General features: G+C 31.8%; 3 protein-coding genes and 1 long non-coding RNA gene across 10 annotated transcripts; 3 read left to right on the top strand and 1 right to left on the bottom strand.

Moving 5' to 3' along the window:
• The first annotated feature begins 371 nt into the window (after positions 1-371).
• LOC122574953 (ATP-dependent RNA helicase dbp2-like) lies at positions 372-4,945 on the top strand. 3 transcript variants are annotated; one of them, XM_043743225.1, is made up of 6 exons: positions 372-485; positions 1,057-2,264; positions 2,333-2,392; positions 4,139-4,369; positions 4,455-4,646; positions 4,716-4,945. In XM_043743225.1, exons 2-6 carry the CDS (start codon positions 1,250-1,252, stop codon positions 4,877-4,879), a joined length of 1,662 nt encoding a protein of 553 aa, XP_043599160.1. In that variant the 5' UTR covers positions 372-485; positions 1,057-1,249; the 3' UTR covers positions 4,880-4,945. The 3 variants fall into 3 exon arrangements, with proteins under 3 accessions (XP_043599160.1, XP_043599159.1, XP_043599158.1); XM_043743224.1 differs by having other exon boundaries at positions 388-553; positions 4,455-4,613; XM_043743223.1 differs by having other exon boundaries at positions 389-553.
• Positions 4,946-5,167: 222 nt separating this feature from the next.
• Positions 5,168-12,327, top strand: LOC122574957 (ethanolamine-phosphate cytidylyltransferase). Of its 3 annotated transcripts, XR_006319262.1 has the most exons (7): positions 5,168-7,541; positions 7,942-8,079; positions 8,272-8,451; positions 8,543-8,969; positions 9,058-9,278; positions 10,259-10,567; positions 10,812-12,327. XR_006319262.1 is itself a non-coding variant. In XM_043743237.1 (6 exons), exons 1-6 carry the CDS (start codon positions 7,498-7,500, stop codon positions 10,353-10,355), a joined length of 1,107 nt encoding a protein of 368 aa, XP_043599172.1. In that variant the 5' UTR covers positions 5,168-7,497; the 3' UTR covers positions 10,356-12,327. The 3 variants fall into 3 exon arrangements, 2 of the variants coding, with proteins under 2 accessions (XP_043599172.1, XP_043599173.1); XM_043743237.1 differs by having other exon boundaries at positions 10,259-12,327; XM_043743238.1 differs by having other exon boundaries at positions 10,246-12,327.
• Positions 12,328-12,618: 291 nt separating this feature from the next.
• LOC122574955 lies at positions 12,619-22,447 on the bottom strand. 2 transcript variants are annotated; one of them, XM_043743230.1, is made up of 6 exons: positions 21,855-22,447; positions 15,735-15,992; positions 15,069-15,205; positions 14,288-14,738; positions 13,603-13,780; positions 12,619-13,443 (listed from the first exon to the last, which is right to left on the bottom strand). In XM_043743230.1, the coding sequence occupies exons 1-6, from the start codon at positions 21,885-21,887 to the stop codon at positions 13,202-13,204; spliced, it is 1,299 nt and encodes a 432-aa protein (XP_043599165.1). In that variant the 5' UTR covers positions 21,888-22,447; the 3' UTR covers positions 12,619-13,201. The 2 variants fall into 2 exon arrangements, with proteins under 2 accessions (XP_043599165.1, XP_043599164.1); XM_043743229.1 differs by lacking the exon at positions 21,855-22,447 and adding an exon at positions 16,668-18,031.
• On the top strand, positions 15,927-21,186 carry LOC122574963. Of its 2 annotated transcripts, XR_006319278.1 has the most exons (4): positions 15,927-16,055; positions 18,026-19,210; positions 19,344-20,051; positions 20,480-21,186. It is a non-coding gene; the product is annotated as an uncharacterized LOC122574963 (long non-coding RNA). The 2 variants fall into 2 exon arrangements; XR_006319277.1 differs by having other exon boundaries at positions 19,344-21,186.
• Positions 22,448-23,683: the final 1,236 nt, after the last annotated feature.

Below are 23,683 nucleotides of genomic sequence, written 5' to 3'. Positions count from 1 at the left end.
TTGTTATATTTTTATGTTGTGTGTGTGTGTGTGTGCGCGCGCGCGCGTGTATTTCAAGTTATATTAATAAAATTATCCTTTTTAACAAAATTAACCGAGTTGTTCTTACCTATAAGCTATAAAAACAAAAGACATTAGTAAGTTGATAGTTTGCTTATCAATCCGATATTTTATTTTAATGTATTTTTCCCTACTCGATACTATTATTTCCGGTATTTTATGCAATTATATTTCATAAAATATTTATACTTAATATTTATACTTTAATAGTTGAAAAAAAGAAATAAAATATTTTGTACATGGTTAAAGTATGTTTAAATGATAAAAGTATTAATATATATAAAATGATAAAATTGAAAGTAAAATGGAGGTATTTCCTGATACAATACGACGCCATGATATTTGTTTCACAGATCCTCTTCGAACCGTATAACGAGAACGCGTAGTAGAAAGTAGAACATACTTTTGCTTGGTTCTTGTTAATGGTACGTGTTTCTATTAAGGAAAATCACCGTAATTCTGATTTTGAAGCAATAAGTATCTTTATGAGAATGTAAGTTATATGAAATTTCTATTAGCATTACGTAAAAATACCTATTTCCTGTAAATTTCTTATTGACATTTGATGTCTATGATTGACTGCTTTACTCCATATTGTTCTTATATTAATGAAATCTTTGCACTCGTACTTAAAATATATCTGGCTTTTAAACTTATTTGTAACATATTAGTTATCAAAGGAAAGTTTTAATGTTAATAATTTGTTTTTATAAATATGAAATATATAGATCTTGATTTTATAATTATAATCTCACGAATTTACAGCACGTGTTACAGCTATATTATTAAAATTTAATTTACTTCATATGAATATATAAAATATATAAAATAGTATTAAATACATATATTTATGTTATAGATGATATACGATATATTAGAAAACAAAATATTTTTTCATAATATCACTTTCAACTGTTCACATAATTATATCTATGTATATAAACTGTGTATTGTATTCACATTTAGTTAATACATGTAAATTACTTTATGTTTAAGGGCGTATCGCGATCGTGAACGTAGTGATAGAAGAGGAGGAGGAGGAGTACGCGGAGGAGGTCGTTTTGGTGGTCGAGATGGAAGTAGTGGAAGTGGGAGATTTGGTAGTAATTCCAATAGAGATAGTAGTTTTGGAAACAATAATTTTAAAAACCGGCAACCTGGAGAACGGCTTCGTAAACCAAGATGGGATATGGGTACATTACCACCATTTAGGAAAGATTTCTATCAACCTCATCCTAATGTTACAACTCGAAGTTCACATTTAGTTGAAGCTTATCGTTCAGATAAAGAAATTACTGTAAAAGGAACAAATGTGCCAGGGCCAAATATATTTTTTGAGGAAGGTGGATTTCCAGAGTATGTGTTAAATGAAATTCGTAGACAAGGTTTTGGAGAACCAACTGCAATTCAGGCACAAGGGTGGCCTATTGCTTTATCTGGACGTGATATGGTTGGAATTGCTCAAACTGGGTCTGGGAAAACATTAGCATATATTTTACCAGCAATAGTACATATAAATCATCAACCAAGATTAAATAGAAATGATGGTCCTATAGCTTTGATTTTAGCACCAACAAGAGAACTTGCACAGCAAATTCAACAAGTTGCATCAGATTTTGGTATCTCGTCACAAGTAAGAAATACATGTATTTTTGGTGGAGCTCCAAAAGGCCCTCAAGCTCGTGATCTTGAACGAGGTGTTGAAATTTGCATAGCAACACCTGGACGACTTATTGACTTTCTAGAACGTGGTACAACAAATTTACGTAGATGCACGTACTTAGTACTTGATGAGGCTGACAGAATGCTTGACATGGGTTTTGAGCCACAAATTAGAAAAATTGTAGAACAAATCCGACCTGATCGACAAACTCTTATGTGGTCAGCAACATGGCCAAAGGAAGTTCGCAATCTTGCAGAAGAATTTTTAACTGACTATATACAAATTAATATTGGTTCTCTACAATTAGCTGCTAATCATAATATTCTTCAAATTGTTGATGTATGTGAAGAATATGAAAAAGAGGGTAAACTTATGAAACTTTTAGAAGAAATATCAAATGAACCAGAGAATAAAACTATTATTTTCGTTGAAACTAAGAGGAAAGTAGATGATATAACACGTGCAATTAATAGGTATGGATGGCAAGCAATTGGCATCCATGGAGATAAAAGCCAACAAGAAAGAGATTATGTATTAAATCGTAAGTGTTAACTGTAAAATTCTATGTATATAAACATATTCTGTCCAATACTAGAGAATTTATTTCAGAGTTCCGGAATAGCAGATCTGCCATTCTAGTAGCTACAGACGTTGCAGCAAGAGGATTAGGTAAGAATCCGTTTACACACAAGTGGGTATGATGTAAGGGTCAGGCTGCGATGGTTATTTCACATTTGTGAGAGTTGTATAATTGTGATGTGGCAACGGATAACGGCATGTGCCAGACTGATTGACATTAGTCCTTTCTTGGTGTGAATGGAAATTGTTTAAAAAATACAGAGGTTCAAGAAGAGAACTATCAATTAATACAATTACTGATTCAAGTCTTTTTCCTATTTCATTTAGGATATTTTAATTGATTTCCATTAACTCATTATTTAGGGAACTTAATGATATATTATAAAATCACAAACAGAAAGTTAATGCTGTTATTTTCGTCTTTTCAGCACAACAATACTGAAGGGATACTTTGTAATTTTAGTTTTATTACAATTTAGGTGGATTTTGACATACTTTTAATCTCTAATAATATTCTATAAATTCTATAACGTAATATTTTCTCAATAAAGTTTTATCAATTTTAATAAATGAATATTTTAATTTTAATTTAAGATATGAGTTATGTTCTGAGGAACATCATAATTCGTTTCCTAATTATAGTGCTATATTATTATTATTATCAATATTGGAATTAAAAGTAAGTCAAAATATTTCAGCATTAAAATTAGTGTAGGTAAACAGGTAAGATGATAGAAGATTCATGTTTTTAAATTTTGCTCTGATTGAGAAAAGTCTTGTCAGTCTGGTATTAACGTGCTGTTCTATGTGTTTTCAGAGGCACATGCGACGGAGTTTTATCAATGATAAGAACTCTGGAGAGCTTGCTTTGGAATATATAATTGAATGGGGCGTGACTGCTGGTCTGTCCCCGCGCAACAAGCTAACCTAACGCTGTGCCTCGGCTCACCGTGCCACTTGAAAAAACACACTCTCACTCTGTACCTGCGACGGTCCAAAGTATGGAAATCATAGAGTTAGGGTATCTAGCAAACAAGGACTACTAGACAGGATAGATGTTGTACCATTTATGTTCTTAGATTAGAAGGGTAGGAAACGGCATTACTTTGTTTTGCACTGTTTGTTAAATTATACTTTCACTAAATTAAAAAAAGTAAATTTAGTTTAAATTTATAATCTATATATGTCCGATTTACAAATTGTTAAAATATGCATTAGTACAAAAGAAAGTTTGTGAACTCCCAACAGTGCAAAATAAATGTTGGTGTTACTCATACAATGGAATGCGTGTGGGGTTGATCGGAGAATGCACATGGTGCTCATCCAATGTTCCAACCTCACGGAAGCAATGCGCAAGGACCAAATTTTGAAAGACCAGCACAGATCCATACTTTGGTGCGGGAGAGAAGGGTGTGAAGTTACTAAGAGTAAATATACAGCTCGCTAACGCATAAAGTGAGAATTCCATGAGAACCATCTGAGCTCTGATTCCTCTACATTTCCAAAAATGTATTTACGTTTCCAGCTTTTGGCAACCACAGGTAAATAATATAAAAATTTGCTCTTTGTGGTCAACTCATTTGTGTATTTCATGTGAAAATTATAAGTGGAATTAAGGACTGAGGAGTTCGTAATGAATAATGATGAATAAATATTTCTAATATAAAATGTTTTATCTCATCAAATTTTGTATACAAAAAAATACTGTTTAATTCCATTTGTATTGCACATAACATGTCTACTAATGCTTTAATTAATTCGCTTTGTAAGTTAATTGAACCACAAAGACACAAGTAATTTTCGTTTTTGATGATTATAACTTTTAATGTTATATAGATGTGGAAGATGTTAAGTTTGTGATAAATTTGGATTATCCATCCAATTCTGAAGACTATGTACACCGGATTGGTCGTACAGGACGTTCACAGCGTACGGGAACTGCGTACGCATTTTTCACTCCTGGTAACGCACACAAGGCTAGTGACTTAATTCAAGTTTTAGAAGAAGCAAAACAAGTTGTAAATCCCAAACTATATGAATTATCGAGGAATCCAGGCATTTATAAAAGTATGTATATTTATAAAAGTATGTATTTTTCTTTGAAGTAATTAATTTTGCGTTTAATATCTTTGTTTTACGTTTTTTATTATAGGAGGTCGTTATGGGGGACGTAGTGGAGGTGGTGGAGGACGTGGTTCTGGGGGCCGTGGCGGCACTTCCCGTGGTTCGCGTGGTGGTCGCGACGGAGAGAGAGGTGGCAGATTTGATCGTTCTAATGGCGGTGGAGGAGATCGAGGAAATAAATGGAATGGTAATAATAGCAGTATAACGTCAAATAAAAATTGTAAGAGTTCTATCTTCTTTCTACTTTACTTTTTTAATGTACATTATTAAATAATCTATGTCTATGTAGGTGGTGTGGGAGGAGGCAACTACAATAGTAAAGCATTTTCTCAAAACAATTATGGAGGGGGGTCTGGTGGTGGTTCCAGCGGTTATAGTCAAAATGGTGGATATGGAGGCAGTGGAGGAGGAGGTGGAGGTGGCAGTAATTATAGACAACAAAATGGCTATTAATTACAAAATAATTCGTTTTGAATGAATGTTTTATGTAATATAGTAAAGAAATGTATACAAACTAAAGAATGTTCTATAGAACAGGTTTTTTTATGTAACGTGCTTCTCGCAATGGTTAAACACAAAGTAGAGTAAAATGCACGTGATATTATGACCGGTTAAAGTAATATGATTAAATGTATTAGCAAGCTAGGTTACGACAATTTAAGGACATCCATAATCATTCTTAAAAAAAAAAAAAAAAAAAAAAAAAAAAAAAAAAAAAAAAAAAAAAAAAAAAAAAAAAAAAAAAAAAAAAAAAAAAAAAATGAAGAAAAAAGATAAAAAGTGTATATGCAAATATAATGTTAGGTAGAATGTTACTAATGATTTTTGACATGTGACACTTGCAAATACGACTATATATTTCACGTACAACTTAAATTAATTATTTAAAAGTCCTAATGTATTTGGTACAAATAAACAAAAGTAAAACGAAATGTTTATAAAATCTAACACAAAATATTGACAAATAATGTTCTTTAAAATATGGGACTTTTAAGAAAAATAATAAGAAATGAAAAAAATTATTTCAGAACGATATACTTAATTTATGCTGACTATTTATGTCAGAGTTGCCTAGTTTATAAAGATGTGTTTTTTGTAAATGTATGGATATAAGTCGTAAATGCATGGATCGTCTGTATTATTTCAAACGTCCAGTGCATTGAATTGTATTCTACTTAAGAGAATATAAAATCCTATGCAGTGTAGTATTAGACATTTAATAAAATAATATAAGTATAAAATATTTCGATAATTCTATATAAAATTTTATCACAGCTTACTTTCCTTATTTGGAAGGTAAATTTTTTATTGGATTCAAAAATACTAAATTAGGAACTCATATTATCTTGGAACAATGTCACAATCAGTTTATTATATTCTATATACAAATAACTAGGGTTTTTATTCATTGAAATAATATTTTTTATTTATTATTTCATCGCTTATGATAAAATATTACGATAATATGTGACATTGCGAGTAATCAGTTCTATCTGTTCCACGAAAAGATATCTTTCTTATTGAGTGGCATTGTGGCATTTATCAGAAATCATGCGATCAGGTCAAAGTTTATTGATTCATTCCAACATAATCTTGTACAGTTACACTTTTGCAATAGTTACACAACTGCCGGTTATGTGTGCCTGTCTGATTGTTTTTACGATAATAGAATTTACATTGTAATATCATTAGTCATTCTTTATAGTATTTAGGGTATAATATATTAATCTGTATATTTTAGTGTTCTATGATATTGCGTGAATATATTTTTTAATGTTAGCTGAATAAATTAAAGAATCATTAGGTCAGAATTTTAAAAATAAAATATTCATGTCTTATCAATACAGTAAATTTTGTAGATCTGAAATTGTCGTAATATTTTTATATTGTACAATGTTGTCTAATAAATAATGAAGTATTCCATTCTCATTGTAATAATGTTATATTATGTCATTATGCTATTGTTCCATAATTAGTGTATTTCTTTTCTAGTTTATGTCTAATTGCAACATTAAATTTGTGAAATAGGAAAAATATGTCAATTTCAAATTACGTAATTTATAGAATTTATAGGAATATAGGTAGATCTTTTTACAAAATTAAGAAATATTTAAAAATCTGTAACATAAAATAAGTTGTTTCGGCTCACAATACTTAATTGTAAATTACTTTATATATTTAATATATGGATATCATTCCAATATATTATACAAAATCTACTATTGTAAAAAACCTTACGAACGACTCCAATTATTAGATTTTTAAATATTTACAATTGCTAAGCAACAGTATTACCTCGATAATAAACGCATGTTGAAACCGAGTTGTGTATGCTAATAAGGGAGGTAGGTGTATGGAAATTGCCAGTTATCTTTTCAGCTTTTTCGCTTAAAGTCAAAAATCCACCGGTAAACTGAGCTGAATTATGGTACACTGTATTAAATTAAAAAATATTTGCTTCAACACATACGGAACCATTTACGTCAAAGACTAAAATGTTTTGTAAGGTGTGCTATGTTTTAATTTTGATGGATACGATTTTGTACATATTGGAACAAATATTTTTAAATTTAGTATAGTATACCATAGTTAGGAAGTTTATTTTAATTTTCCGGTGGATTCCCGTCTTAAGTATGTACCTATAAATTATTGGAGGCTCGAAGGCCAAAGTGAGATACAACTGCTATCGGTGAATGAATCAGACATATGTTCATCAGAAAATCCTCAAAACTTAATTGCAATAATCTCATAATTGTAAGGTAAAGAACATAAAAATTTTATTTTTTCAATTTCGATGATTTATGAGATATATCCAAGATATATATATTTATACACATATATCGTCTACTACCGATACAGTATTATACACATATGCGTATTAATGATAATCGAAGTGGGGATGAATAGATGAAAAGTATATGACGCGACGAATGACGCGTAAGTCGGCAATACGCACAGTCAGCGCAGTGCACTCCAAGATTTCGTGTAGTGTGCTTCGTAGTTACCGGTTATTATTTATTGAGCAAAAGAATCTTTTCTATTTTGTATTATAAATATCAATTTCATTCATTATGACAGAAAATCGCAAGGAAGTAAGGGTATGGTGTGATGGATGGTAAGTTTTTATTAAATTATATTTGTCCTATATTTAATTTAAATTTTACGTGCTTGTTGTCCACAATTGGTGTATGACTATGACTTTTTGTTAATAGGATGTCGATCAATAAAGTTTTGATACGAATGACACAATTATATGTATACAGTGATAGAAAATTATACGTATAACAGAAATTACAGTGATAATTTTGAGTAGTTCATATTTGACACTATTATAATTGCTGTTTTCATTCTTTTTTACATTTTAACGTATTATGTATGAGACAATTTATAAAACTTTTATTATATTAAACTATACGAATTTCGCTATCAAACAAATACATTTAAACTTTTCACCTGTACATTTCGTTATAAATGTACAAATATATTTTTTTCAAATGATTATTTTTTCAACACAGCTATGACATGGTGCATTTTGGTCACGCGAATTCTTTGCGTCAGGCGAAGGCATTAGGTGATTATCTAGTTGTGGGTGTACATACAGATGAAGAAATTACTAAGCATAAGGGACCACCAGTATTTATGGAACAAGAAAGGTATGTCTTTATTCAAATAAAACAATTGAATTACTTTGAATTTTAAATAACTTTTATAGCAATTTTTGTTAATTATAAATATATAAAAAATAATTAATATTGTGCAAGTAATAACATAAGCAAATTATTATACTTCTAGCATTAAAGCAAATTAATTTATGGTTGTTCTGTAATTAAATATATTTATATTAGGTACAAAATGGTTCGTGGTATCAAGTGGGTAGATGAGGTAGTTGAAGGAGCACCTTATGTTACAACTTTAGAAACATTAGACAAATACAATTGTGATTTTTGTGTTCATGGTGATGATATCACTATGACAGCGGATGGTGTAGACACGTATCATTTGGTCAAAGCAGCAGGTCGTTATAGGTATATATAAGATAAATTAATATAAGAGATTTATATTAATAATAATAAAAGTTAGGAATAAATAAAATATAAGCAAATATAATTATTACAGGGAAGTTCAGAGAACAGCTGGTGTATCAACAACTGATCTAGTAGGTCGAATGCTATTAATGACACGGCAACATTTTAAACAAGGAGATAGTGAATATAGTGTTGATAGAGAACCTAGTAAAAGCATGGGTCAAGATAGAACAGCTCGAAGTCCATGGACAGGTTGTTCACAATTCTTACCTACTACACAAAAAATTATCCAATTCAGTGATGGGAAAAGTCCACAACCTGGAGATAAAATAGTTTATGTAGCAGGAGCATTTGATCTTTTTCATGTTGGTCATTTAGATTTCCTAGAAGTTGCAAAAAAGGAAGGTGATTATCTTATAGTTGGACTTCATACAGATCCAGTGGTTAATAGATACAAATATGGTAATCATCCAATTATGAATCTTCATGAAAGAGTACTTAGTGTGCTGGCATGCAAAGTAAGAAATAAAATATTATTTCAAATATCTTATAAAATACCAGTTGAGCTACAGTATATTTAAAGTCTATTATTTGATTTACATATAGTATGTTAATGAAGTAGTAATTGGGGCTCCATATGAAGTTACTAAAGATCTTATGGAACATTTTGATGTAGCTATTGTTTGTCATGGTCAGACTCCTATCATGCCTTCTGAGGATGGTTCTGATCCATATACTGAACCTAAAAGACAGAATAAATTTAAATTATTGGATAGTGGTAATGACATGACAACAGAGAAAATTGTTGAACGCATAATTCTTCACAGGTACGTTATTTTTATATGCTATAAGTGGATGTATGACTAAAAATAATTTGTAAATTATTACAAAGATTACTGTTAGATTCCAAATTAAAATTACATATAATGTGCATAAATCTAATACATTAAATATTAACATCTTGTTACTTTAAAATACAAGATTAAAACTAAACAAAAATAAAATTTTTGAAGTTAATTATGCTGTTTTAGAAGAAATGAAAATGAGTAATAATAAATGTTGAAAATAATTTTTAATTCTAATATTATATTTTAATATTACAAAATATTTACATTTATATTAAACTTAAATGTAATTGTTTTTTAAAATTATCACTCAATAGAAAAATGTTAAATATATCTAATAATGATTGTGCAACTTTAATGAGCATTTGAAATTATCATACTTCATTAAATAAAAGATATAGAAATATTTTTATTTCATATAATATTTTTTTTATAATATAAATATAGTCGATACTCAATATTACTCAAGATTATTCAAGATTATTATTACTAAATAATTCCACAAAAAAGATGTACTGTATGCAGTATTTTATCTTCCTAGATCATATGAACTACATATAATAATTAAAACAATACATAATAATTAAATATAATAATAATTACAATTAGAACATAATAATAATTAAAAACTTGAACAACTGTTGATATGTTGAATCTTGCCATCTTGCATTTTGTCATTCCTCATTCAGCTTCAAAGAAGCATCTTTTTCCTTACTTTATTTTGAAATTTTATATCATTCATCTATTCATGCTTTTATAATGGGATATGCAAGTTTATGCTATCAAACACTTCATGGATTCATCTTATATTTCTATTTACGTGTAGTTTATGTAAGTGTGTATTCTTTACAAAGAAATTTATAATTTATTTATTTTATCATAATTAAGATTGTAAAACATATTTGCATATCCCAACGTTTTAAGACAGACTCACGATGTTTTGATATAGTGCTTAATTGCAGGTTGGAATTTGAAAATAGGAATTTAAAGAAGGAAAAAAAAGAACAAGCAGCTTACGAAGCCTTTATAAAGTCTCAGAAAAAAGAAAGGACTGAATAATTTATTGTGTACACTCAAAGTGTGTGATAATTATATTTTATGGAACATATTTGTAAATATGATATCACACTAATATTTAAATTATTTAATTCTATTTGAAAATATGTGTGGTTTAAATATTTATAACCATGCTAAATATTTAAGGTATTAACATGTTATAGACAATTTTTTTTTCCAACAACTCAACGACAAAAACAAATACAACGATAAAGGTATGCAAAAGATTGTGAATATTTGTAAACTTAAATATTTCTAATTAGGAAGGTTTAGAGAAGCTTATTTTATGTTACATGCTAAGTCTAAATATGCACACATATATATAAATCTGGTATTAAAACTTGGTACTAGGATATTATTAATAAGCTTTTGATTATGTATCATGATGTGAATATTATATAAAAATGAAACTTTTACAATGTTAGGTTTTACTTATATATTTTATGTATTTTTTTACAGAGATTTTATCATCATATTTAAGGCATTGCTTATTTTTTTGACAATATATGCACTATTTTATTACTATAATTAATCTATATGAAATTAAAAATTTAAGCAAATGATTTTATAAACATTTTACAACCAAAACATGTATATTTTTAATTTCATAGTCACTTAGTTAAATCTAGTTTATAATTGGATTCTTTTTTTATAGTACATAAAGTGGAAATAGTAAATAAATTTATAAGTGTAAATTATTAAATCTATCTTATTAACTCTTAAATGATTAATTTGTGGAATGTTATGATTATTTTTAAATCTGTTTTTACATTAAATATTTTTTCTTGTAACTTAGAATATAGTTGGAATATGACTATAATAATTTTGCATAATTATTTGGAAGGAAAGATAACTATATATATTCTTCATAGCACATAAAGACACAATATTATAATAATTAAAGATAATATTAACATAATTATTTAAATAAATTGTTTGTTATAGTATTATTGTTCTATGAAATGTACTGTAATTTTGTGCATTTGCAATCGATATTTTTTTTACGATATTTAATTGTGCAGTATTTGTAGACTTATTGTGTATACAAGAAATAATATTTGTAATCGTTATTATCAAATACATGTGTATTTAATTAATACGAATTGACAATGCATTGTACAAGGAAAATGTACATTTATAAACAAATGTTAAAATTGTAAAATAAATCGTAAGTGCCACATTTTGTAACATAATCATGTTATATTATTTTTACTTGAAACTAAATATTAACCAAAGATACATTTTGATCGTGATACAAAGTAGGCAATCTGTTCTACGTTTTTATTTTGCTTTTATTACGCTCTTATTATCTGTAGATCAAAATCTATTTGATGTAGAATTTTTGTATTATATGCTTTACTTTATTTGAGTAAAGTTGATTGTTATAAATTGTATCTACAGGGGCGGACTAGCTATTGGGGGGTTTGGGAAAATTCCCGGTGAGGCAGTAGGGTTTAGAGGTTTTACGGACTTGGATCCGCTCTATGTAGAATTGTAATCTCCCAGTAAAACTTATAGAGATATAAAGATAGAATACGCGAGTCGTATGTTAGCGTGTAAGTGGATGCGATGTGGGAATTGAAAGAGAACTCTGCATAGGACCTTTCTGTTCTTGTTTGATCAGGCATGCAACTGATGCCGCTCGCTAATTGAGTTACACACACATATTTACTGTACGAATGTGCATGCGTATTAAATAAGAACACAAGAGGTCCCATTTTCATATTTCTACAATAAAAATTTGAGTCCTAGTCCGCCCTTGTATCCTAATTTATATACGCACGATTGCACAGCATTACCACATCCCTCACTATGTTATATTCATAAACATGTAATAGAATGACATGCTATAAAATATTGCGAAATGGAGCGATCGATTTAATTTCTATCAATAATTTAATATTCCTAAAAGTGTGGCGTGCATAAAAATGTAGTGATGTTTTATTTTGCAATAAATAACTTATATGCGATCATATTAATACAGTAAATATTTTGTAATATTTCTATACCTATTAATTTATTCGCCCAATTAAGAAATTTGTAGTTAGAATCTTTAAATGATAACATTTTCTTTATAAACAACAAATAGTATTCTACTACTGTATGTATGTACATTGAGTCAAACGTATACAATCACCCTCAAAAGAAAATACATTACAGTTATATTCAACCGTAACAGATATGAGTAAATTATTCTACAATGAATAAATTAATACAGTTCATTTAGGATTACTTACTATTAAAGATTATATACGCACTGTTTCAGGTCACGTAATAGCACTGCACGTTTAACAAAATGTTGAAGTAGCGGAGAAGTAGATTTGCAATTATGTAATAAGTATTTAATGTGAGAAATGAAAAAAATAAATTTTTCGTGCAATTTGTTGTATAAAACGTGCAAAAGTGAATGATCAGTTACGAAGAGCAATAGTGAAGAATTTAATATTTGCTAAAGTTCGTAAATTACATTTGTTTTTTATGTTATACACAAATATGTAATAATATATAACATATCCGTATCTTTGCAGTAATTCTATCAAGTCTTATCAAATTTTATCTATCTTATCTACCTTAAATAATATACATTAAGTATATTAATTAAATATATTAGTTTCATATATTTTTTAAGCTCTGTGTTTTTAGTTTAGTATATAATCTCTTAACGCTCACAGATATTAAAAAAAATATTACGTTATAATACAATTTAGTTATTTTTATATGATATTTTGCTTATATCCGTATCATAAGTCGTTCTGTTAATTTGGTTTCTTATTTCATTTCACGAAAACTACTGTTTCATTTTGATTGAGCATAATAAAGTACATATGTAATATAATATTTGCATTTTGCTATTGTACCGTAGATCGGCCGGTGTAACCTGGCGTTTGTTCAGAATATTTTCTAGCACGATCTCGTACTAGTTCGTCAATCGATTTATTTTGTGGTATAGTTGACGACAAATTGTGAAGTCTTGTTGCAAGATAGCACATGATAAAAGCTGATAAAGCCAGAAGTGCACCAAGTCCTGTTGCAACGTAAAGAAAACTACCGCAACTGTTTTCAAGTCCAGCAGTCACTTTCTGATATATATCTAGAAATCACAAAATACGTAGGTGATGAATTTTGAAGATTCATTTTATTAAAGTTACATACTTCAACAATTATAATAAAAATATGTTTTAAATACTTGAAAATAGCAGTTACTATTTTAGTATTAACGAGTTTAAAGAATGGAATTTTTTTAACTCACCATCAGGCATCATCACCGTGTATTCGATATTTTCCTTAAATTTCGTATAAGGTATCGAATCGTTGTATTCCTTTATCAAGCGGTCGACTTTAGGAAAATATTCGTTCGTACCTTCTACGATAGATCGTTTTTTCTTTTTTCCGTGTCCCGATGGTTCAAAAAGATCGAGACAAAAATCCTGTAAATATGTTATATTTTGTAATGTTGTTATATGTTATTTATTCTTACGATTTCTGTAAACAGAAGAAACACTTTTGTCAAATGTTAACAATTTTGAATTATGATCGTTTAAAATATTAATTTTGCCATCTTCTGTTACTAGATATTGACACTTGTACTGTCACTTGATCACAAAGAGATTTTTAAATAATTAACAATTTGTAATTTAAGAAAATAAAAGTATAAATTTGACATATCAATCGAGTTAATTACAAATCCATTATGAATTTAGATTCTTTCTTTATCATTTTAGTACGTCAATCTCGTTTTTATGTTTGAACCGTTCGTATTTACGAAAAACGTGCCCAAACAATCATTTGAAAAACCGCAAACTCCTAAGCACGAGCCCTCTAAAGGACAAATGTTTTTGTTGTGTCAGACAGCGAATTACAAAGCTGAACAGGTGAATAGCCACTCATTCAGTCGTCAACCACAAGTTAAATTGGACCGTAAATTATGTCCTTACCGGTTGGCAGTCCTGAGGTTCCATGCAAGCCTTGATCTGCGAGTGGATCCACAGCGTGGAACGTTCTCTCATGGAACTGAGGAGAAAGGCTTCGAAATCGAGGAAAACTTCGTTCTTTCTCTCTCGATAACGGGCTGGTTGATGAGGAATTATTGACGCGAAATCTCGATTTCTACAGCCGTCCTTCACCAACACGACACTTCCTGGTGCGTGAGGCTGATCGGGATCGGGACTAACGGTCACTTCCAACAGTTTAATGTAACCCCATGCACTGTCTGCACTGATTCGAGCTCTTAACTGAAGTTTTGTACCAATGGGAACCGCTTGATCGACAGTCTGCGACCCCGATGCGTCCGATACGTTGCCCGTAGCTTCGCGGTAAAGGGCTACCTCGTACTCCAGTCGTCCAGGTGTTTCTTCGACCACCCCAGATACTCTTGCCCCGTGAGGACTGAAAGAGATTAGAATTTCAAAATTTAGAAAACAAAACTTGTACACGACATGTTTCAAATATCTTCCTCAATACGGCGCCAGCATGAAAATTTTTGTTTACGCTTATTTTTTTTTATAGAATGAACTGCTGAAAGTTTTATTGTACATATGTACATACATGTATACTTTTGTCGGTGATCTAGATAATTAAACGATCAGAATTATCACCAATACCATAAATAACTTTAAACAAAGTAAATATTTATTCGAGTCTCTTTGCAATTCATGTCTGTTTCCATAGGAGTTATCAGATAAAACACGATCTTCTCAATGTGGAACAACAACTTACAAGGTTCCAGCGAAACCGGCAGCTTTGTGACGGAGTAACGTGGGCTCAGGTGGTCGGCACATTAAGATTAATTCTTGATCGGCTAGCATGACGACTCCGGGAAATGCCGGAAACCATACTCGCAGGTGAATGAAACCCTAATGACAATAAAATTTTGTTCATCTTATTTCTTTCCTAGCTTTTATGTATTTTTTATTTAATTATTTATTATTTGGTCCTTAACGAGTTAGATAACTAACAGCTCATATCTATATGTAATGTCAATGATAAATTTCAAGATTCTTTCAAGTGCTAGATTTAAATATTTTGAATACTCATTTTTTAACAATTACGGTAGTATACAATTGCATTATATAAATTCATACGATATGTCAGAGTAGTTTGCAATGTACGATATTTATATTGTTATACTGTAGTTACGTTTCGTTAGAAATATATAAAAATCTTCCCTAGGTGTATATACAAGACGATCGTAGATGTCGCGTGTGTTCATCGATCATCTGATCTGAGCAAGAAGCGATTGATAATCGAATTTTGCGATCAGTTACGTGACAAGTTGGTAATACGAAAGCATTTATTAGTTGATCGGTTTATTGACGCGCGTAGCAGAACGCGGACACGGACAATCAACGAGCGCAGGAAGAAAAATTTCGATCGATGACTCACGTTTCTCTTCAGGATGCCGCATCTTGAGAAGTCAGTCACCTTCAGGAAATAGTTATCTTCCTGAGGATCATTGGGATCTGGCCTGATCTGGCAGTGAATGTCGGTAAGCGGATTGGCGGATCTGTCGTCGGCAAAGAGCGGCGCCCCTCTGAAGCCAACTGGTCTTTTGATCTTCGCTGTCAGGAGATCGGCTGCTGATCCTGCGCCGCTGCACTGAATGTCAGAGACCTCGTAATCCTGGGCAACGGTGGCGGCAACCTGAAACAATACGACAGTCATTCATCTACACAGGTTTGCTCGAACGACATTCGTGACCTCCTGGTATGTAATTCATTTCCTTCTTGCATATAGTTTTTTCCTTTCCAATTGCCTTGAAATATAATATTCATGGACACTTAGAGATAAAACTATCTATGGAAATTCAATCACACTTTTAATTATCTCTTACGTCAGTTTCCGCTGATGCCGTTATCTATCGCGTATATTTCCATAACAAGATCTTATAAACGATGTACAACGTACATAAATACCTGCCACTACCGTTCAAAAGCATTGGGTCACTTCGGACGATTTAATTCATCATTATTTATTATTATTTATTTATTTATTATTTAATGCGTCAAAATATCCATAGTGTACCTTTACAACATGCACTTTTGTAATTAAAATACATCCTGTGAATAATAAAGATCAAGTATCTGAATACTTTTGAGCGATAGTGTACACACGTATACCGTCAGCACAAGTTTACGCTACGTTTGATCGTAATTAAAGATGAGATTCAGCGACAGAGAGGAGCAAGATAAAAAGAGGTGAAAGAATGCCGTAACCTCGGTGTTAATGATACAAAATACAATGCGGGCACGGCAACGAAGAATTTCATAGTTGAGCGAACGTTTCGCGGTAACAGGAGTGCATTAACCATTAACATACCTTACTAACAAACTTTTGAACTATTTCACCGTGAAATAACATCTGTTCAGCTGTGTCACTGTCCTCGAGACGGCCGTTTTTTCATCTGAACATCTGGACGATAACGTTGAGTGACCTCTCGCGACTATAGATAAAGTAATTTCTTTAATTAACGTGGGTTGCCTTGGGCTTTTTCCTCGATATCGAGCCCAAGGCGCCTTTTTACCATTCCCGCCGATGTCCAGCGCGGTATGAAACTTCGATATGAAACAAGGTGACCAACACGCGGAGAGAAAAGACTTCAATACGAGTAACGGTGTAGAGAAACGCTCTGGTGCCCGCCTAAGTTATTCGTTATATGTATGCGTACCATACTGGTTGTTCATCGTACGGTCAGCCAGGCGTATAATCGTAGTACAGGTCATGGTTATTTTTTCGAGGTAGGTCAACCCAGCTTTCAGGATTGCTCGATTTCCGCGATACGATTGATAAGCTGATCGATAAGAGGATGTACCCTGTCAACTCTCCAGATGTCTTATTAATATGCTAATTTAGCGAGTATTTATGCAAGATCATATTTTTACGAATACGATTAAAAGCATGGAATCTTGGTAGAGAATTGTTTTATGTTGAAATTTATAGTTATTTATTAATTATTATCCAGGAAGGGGAAATTTCAGATACACAAATCTTTTATAAATAATGTAACTTATCGAATTACTTTTGTTTTTTATAATTACCAAAGAGTCATTGAACTCACACTAGTATTAACATAATTGTGGAATAGGGAAATAATTTACCGGTAGAAGATACAATCAACAGTTTCATTTACATGATCCATCATTATTTAATATTCCGTTATAGTAACAAGCACTATTCAATTAATACTATTACGTAATTTTAATAAAAATATTTGAAACATTTTGATAATTAGATACTGAGTCTAGTAATATGAGAGGCAAAAACTTATTACAAAAGTACTTAAAAACTACTTATTTCAAATCAAAATTACCTATCGCTGATTAAGTATGTTGATTGTTCGACGAATTTTTATCGGTAAACTGAATATATTCAATGATCATAAAAGTTAATGTGTCGAAATCAATGTTCATACAGTAAACGCTTAATGTGCGCGGTTTATATTCATTAAATACTGAATGTAATAATCATCAACGGACTGCAAAAATATTATAGAAATTCACTCTTGTTTCCCGCCTTTATTAAGCTTTGTATTAAACGCGAAAAAATGAGTATAATTGAGGGCAGGTATGAGCGAGGGTAATTGAGTCAACGTACTTGAAGAGCGATTATTTTAAACGAAATCTCATCGGATTTAATCGAAATACCGATTTACTGTGTCGTATCATTAATTATTTCAGGTTCACTGATTTTTCATCAATAATCTTGAATGGACGACGATATGAAACGAGCGGATTTACGAAAAATTCGCGGCGAAATTGGAAAAACGTGATCCAAATGCAGCCGCGTAATTAACGATTTCAAGTCGGGCTAATAAATTACCTTGGATCATCTGTGTCAACTGCATGCATATTAAATATGCAGGATATTAAAACTACATAGAATTATAAATAATTCATAGATTTTTCGCGTAGTTACCTTAATTAGTAATTAAAATGTCACATGGATGTAAACACTACGGAGATAATCAATTTCGATGTTGTCACAGACATTGTGTTTTTTATCCGTTGGCTGGAAAAAACAAGATACTGAACTTGTTGCGCAAGTGTTTTAACATAGGAAATTACTTAGTCCCTTTAATCTAAACTGTTTTATGATGCTCGAAAGAAATAAAAACATGTCGATACCAGACTTATCATTATAATATGAAATATATTACTTCTGTGTTCTGTAAGATCTAGAGGCACATTTATATTGGTGTATGTGTCAATATGATATCTATCATATTATTGATAGCTTTCTTATGTTGTATATTACTTTTAAGAGAGATTTTGGATTTTCCGTCCTTTGCAAATTTATCCCGGGGTGAGAAGATTCGAACTCGCGACGGCGTTGTCCTCCTGAGTCGCAAGCTTTAACAAGCGTAGCTGGCTGCCCCGCCGATAGCTTTCTTATGTACTTATATAAACAAAAGAACTGGTAGGATCTATGTAGTTAGTTAACGTACTAACAATATTAGTAATTTAGCTTATAACTGTAATGTGCAATGGAATCTAATGTTACTGGTTGGTAAGTTATTGTACATCGAACTATTGGTGAATCTTATTCCAATTATACGAACGCTTGCAATTTTGCGTACGTTAGTAAGCAAAAGAATGGGTAACATACGTTCGAATACAGTTATTCGAACATGCTCTCCGGTTATTTCAGTGACAAATTATAGATAGTGAAGAAAATCAGCGATCTCCTGTTATAAGATGTCCAGTTATCCAAATCGTTTCCTCAGGTATAAGTAGAATTAAGTAAAAATAACGACAAGTAGAATCCTACTGTCTACTATCCATGTACATAATTCTACTTAACATAATTCTACTACGAAAGTTTGAAACATATTGGAATTCCAAAAGAAATAATGACTTCCTCAAGTAGGTATATATTTTATACATTATAATATTTTATAGCATTGAAACTATAATTAATTATACTTCAAAATGGAGATCAAAATATAACGTTCTTATATCTCAGGGAAATTATACTCAAAAGTTTGTTTCGTTTAAGGAGTAAAAGATAGTGCAAACTTCTGAGCAGACAAAAACGAAAAGATCCGATCGTTTAACGAAATTTTAAATCCATGGTCGAAAGAAGTTACTAATTTAGAAATCGATACGGTTAAAGAGTTAATAAGCATTGAGCCATTACTTGGCCGATATGGCGTGCGTCGAAACTGTTATTGTAACAGCACTTTAATCGGACACGGGTGAAGCAAACGACGCTGAAACACAAAGTTTTCGATGGAATTGGAACGTCCGACGATGATTTCCGAATCGTTAAACGGAAACTATTCGCATTAAAGAAGAAACCGACCGGTTGGAAGGGAAAAATAAGAGGACCCCAGTTACTGCGTGGTCGTGACAGTCGAGGTATCCAATTTGTGGAGTTAATAGAAGTTTGATCAAGCCTTGTTTCAAATTGAATGCCAAACTATGGATTGCTGCCGGTCGATAGGACTTTTATCGAAACGTTAATGTTTTTTCGATCGATCGTCCGACACCGGTCGGGTCTCGTTCGATGAACGAACGCGATCCTGTTCTCTGTATCACGAAATTCAATTGAAACTGCGAATAATAATACTACCAATTGTAATAATAATGGCAAACTCGACGGCGGTAATAGGAACGCTGTATCGCTGCGTTTCTGTTTATTTCGCATAAATCGCCGCTTATCGAAATTGGAACGTAACATTTCACTTTTTTATCATACTGTAAGGTACTTTCCACTACTATCGTATACGTATAGCCTTCTCAATTTTTTCATATTTCAGGGGCTTATAGATAAAGCGTGATACGAGTGAAAATGATTTGAATTTGAAAAAATTGTGATCAAGTAGACTACGGATTTCTGTGCATTTATACGAAATTTCAAGAAATGGAAAAATAAAGAATTGTAAAAATAGAATATGGTAGAATACATACAAAAGGGAAAAATACATCAAATTTCCAAGATAGTGTATTTGCCGTTATTTTTTTTATAGATGTTATAAATCTCTATTCAGATTCTATTTCTTTCCTTGTACTGGCAAAAATGTAAATTTGCATAATAATCCGCAGTCCAATACATAATTAGATTTCATCGATATCGATAAATGATTAATAAATGTTATAATATCTCAGATGTAATTGTTAAATTTGTTGCAGGTATGTCGTAGATACCGTGTCGTTAAATTAAAGGTAAATTAACAGAGCAGTGGTGAGTGATACACGCGTGGAAGAATTTACGTAAAGTGTTACATGCGCGTGTGCGCGGTACGCTCCGATTCGATTGATGCGCGGAAGGTTAACGGGAAGAGACAAACAGCCGAATCTGTTACGTGAAACGGGCCCTCGTGTGCGCCTGGTTCCCTCGAGATTACTTCCTAGATAACTATATACACGTACATTTCTTCGTTTTATTCTTTTTTACGAAAGAACCGCACCCGTCTCTTTTATGGCGCCGTAAATTCCTTATTTCTCACTGGCGCTTTTGGCAGGATGACATGAATTTGTCTCCGCATATGGGATACCATACAAGTTAATAACTTCCTGAATAGCCTGTTGATGAAGAAATCTTGAATTTACTAATGATCGAACGTTGAGACTTTGGAATGGTATAAATTAACGAAATCTGATTTGGAAAGATTTATATCTGATTATCGGATAGTTTATTTATTATATACTTTTGTATCGATATACATAATGTTGGTATACTGGTCTACTTAGATTTTATACTCCTGCGATTAATTTATTGCACGTCATAAATTATAGTTTTTTATATTATATATAATGTCTTTTACATTGTTTTAACCCTAAACTCTAAATATACAAAATACGTGTTAATGTAAATAGACTGTCTTACTAAAAATATATATTCAAAGCGATACGTGACTAAATTAAAGAGGTATTTTTAATGCAACTCAATAAATTCTATTTTTTTGTATTCAAATCGTTTGCATGGACGTAATTTTCAGATTTTGATTCAGTTATCTGTGACTTCTAAACCAGTAATTTAAAAGAACAGTCGGAATTGAAAAAGTTTGATAGAATACCGCTCGCACCAAACGCGTTAAAAAGATCCGAGTTAACATTTCGACGTGAAACGCCTTCTAAGGATTATATCCGCGGTCTTCTTATGCAAATAAAATTTTATATCTTCGCTACGAGATGAAAACATCATTATCACCCCAACCCTACAGAGAATTTGAAAGTTTTCCTATAAATTTATCAAGACGTAGAAACACATAAAAAAAAAGAAAGACAGAATTCCATAAATCCTTCATCTGAAAGCTCGACAAAGTTGTAAGAAATGAAACGAAAGAACAAGAGGAAAATGAGTTGAAAAGTCGAGTTATTATACTATCACAGAATTCGTTCCCTTTGGAATGTGATTTCAAATAATTCTCCCTACGTAATCAACGACAAGTGTCAGGCGTGAGATCGATAATTTTAAAGTGGAAATTCACCGGAGTTCCGAGCTTCGTGCGAATCCTTTCGCAGGATCCATATAAAAAGGTAAAAACCGAAGTTTGACACCCACCGTGCAAAATCCAGCGATCAGGACGATCCACATGATCCAGCTGAAGTGTCTCCCTTCCTTATCCTTGTTTCTTTAATCGTGAACGCAAAACACGCGAGAAACACACTTCCTGGTAGAAGGAATTGCACAGAGAGGGATGCAATTTTGACGAAGATTCCCGATGAACTGAGGCGCGTGTACCACGCAAGAATTCTCCCTCCGTGGTAGATGTTCCTCCAACGGGTACTGTCTCCTGGAGGGGAGGAACGGAAATCAAGGAACCAGAGAACCACCGGCCCATCCAGAGTACTGTTAATGCATGCTTGCTGCCTCCGCTAACAACCATCCTTACCGCGTTTTCTTCGCGAGCAGTGACGGCCTCGAACGGACACCGCGTCTCCTTTCCGAGCTTCATTCGGGATAGCATTCGCCCTAATTTCTTCCGCATTTAATTTTATTCTTTTCTGTTTCCTTTTTTAGAAATTTAGTTCCAAGAAGACTTAATCGCCCTGTAGATTCGATCTTAACGTTTGAGTTTAATTGAATTCTTTTGAATAATTTATGAACAATCGGATATACGAAAATGAAAGAAGTGAAGTAGAATTCGAGACAATGTTTCAGTTTACTTTTTCTAAAATATGGCATAAAAAGGTACGATAGCCCTTACATTCTAATCGAAATAATCTCTACGTAGAATCCTTAAAGATTTACTTGTCTGCTTTTATATAGAATCCCTTGCAAGATTTCTTATCTGATTTCTTTGCAACTTTTTTAAACGGAAGTATGGATCAAAAATTGAAAGGAGTAAATCTCTCTCTCTCTCTCTCTCTGACGTTTCATTTTTATTTTTCAGGTAACGGAAGGATGATACATAGATAGAGCAGATTTGTATAAAAGAAATCGAGGTGATTATCTCCAATGGTAAGTTTATATTTCATGTATATTCCACGTTTGATTCTATCGGTAGAGGATGCAATCGCTAACGAAGAATAGAAATGTTCATTATGCGTGAAGCATTTTTATTACGAATCAAAATTTCATTTCGGTTTCTTTTACTCGCGGCGGCATTCCAGTCTAGGAAGCCTCAGTAAACTGGCGGAATCGCGAGACATTACGTGATTCCGACATGCATAAAAGACGAATTGCTTAGCCGGTTGCTGACTTTTCCGGTGCGTTGATTTTGGGTCAATGCCAGTATTCGATCAAACATGTTGGAACACTGTTAGGGTTTGTATTCAGACAAAGGAGAATACATAAAAGATGATTTACATTAAAGGTACCGAAAATCTTTAATCAAATCAGAATGTTGAAAAATAATTCCTTGTGGCACTATTTTCAGTAAAGAAAAATTCGATATATTTTTTAAACGTTTAAAATATTTTTAATTTCATTTACTTAATTCATTTGCGAAGGATAATGGAAGAAAATGATGCGCGGTGATTGTAAATACACTTGATATAAAAGTAATGATCTCCGATGCTTTTTCAAAGAAATACCAATAAACTTACTACACAGTCGAATATAAATATAAATTTTGATGAAATGTCAAAAAAAAAAAAAAAGAAAAGAAAAAAATGAAAAGTTTCTAGTTTTGTTACAGTATTTTATTTTTCATCGAGGATCGTGTCTTTCATCAGCTGTGTCAGATGCCTGCGTAAAAAGTGAGAATGACGTCGTGTTGGTCGTCATTTTCGTGCCGGTTTACTGTACCTGTCACTGACTGACTGAGACTAATAGAGCACAGTGCTATGTCACGCGTTTCGAACGCACCGAGATTCTCGGAAAAATTGCTCTCCCGTTGTTTTCTGTCTGCCCAGGTCTCGTAGTGAATCATCGGCAACGACCGTACG

Source organism: Bombus pyrosoma, linkage group LG14, assembly GCF_014825855.1.
Source record: "Bombus pyrosoma isolate SC7728 linkage group LG14, ASM1482585v1, whole genome shotgun sequence".
Taxonomy (NCBI): domain Eukaryota; kingdom Metazoa; phylum Arthropoda; class Insecta; order Hymenoptera; family Apidae; genus Bombus; species Bombus pyrosoma.
Note: the sequence above shows the minus strand (reverse complement) of the source record. Positions and strands in the feature narration are given on the sequence as shown.

Coding starts and splice junctions, on each gene's coding strand:
- LOC122574953 (XM_043743223.1), top strand. CDS start 483: ATGGTACGTGTTTCTATTAAGGAAAATCACCGTAATTCTGATTTTGAA. Junction 2,265..2,332: donor AAGAGATTATGTATTAAATC/GTAAGTGTTAAC, acceptor AATTTATTTCAG/AGTTCCGGAATAGCAGATCT. Junction 2,393..4,138: donor CGTTGCAGCAAGAGGATTAG/GTAAGAATCCGT, acceptor AATGTTATATAG/ATGTGGAAGATGTTAAGTTT.
- LOC122574957 (XM_043743237.1), top strand. CDS start 7,498: ATGACAGAAAATCGCAAGGAAGTAAGGGTATGGTGTGATGGATG. Junction 7,542..7,941: donor AGGGTATGGTGTGATGGATG/GTAAGTTTTTAT, acceptor TTTTCAACACAG/CTATGACATGGTGCATTTTG. Junction 8,080..8,271: donor GTATTTATGGAACAAGAAAG/GTATGTCTTTAT, acceptor TATTTATATTAG/GTACAAAATGGTTCGTGGTA.
- LOC122574955 (XM_043743229.1), bottom strand. CDS start 16,709: ATGTTATTTCACGGTGAAATAGTTCAAAAGTTTGTTAGTAAG. Junction 15,993..16,667: donor TTCAAAAGTTTGTTAGTAAG/GTATGTTAATGG, acceptor GTATTGTTTCAG/GTTGCCGCCACCGTTGCCCA. Junction 13,444..13,602: donor CACGGTGATGATGCCTGATG/GTGAGTTAAAAA, acceptor TGTGATTTCTAG/ATATATATCAGAAAGTGACT.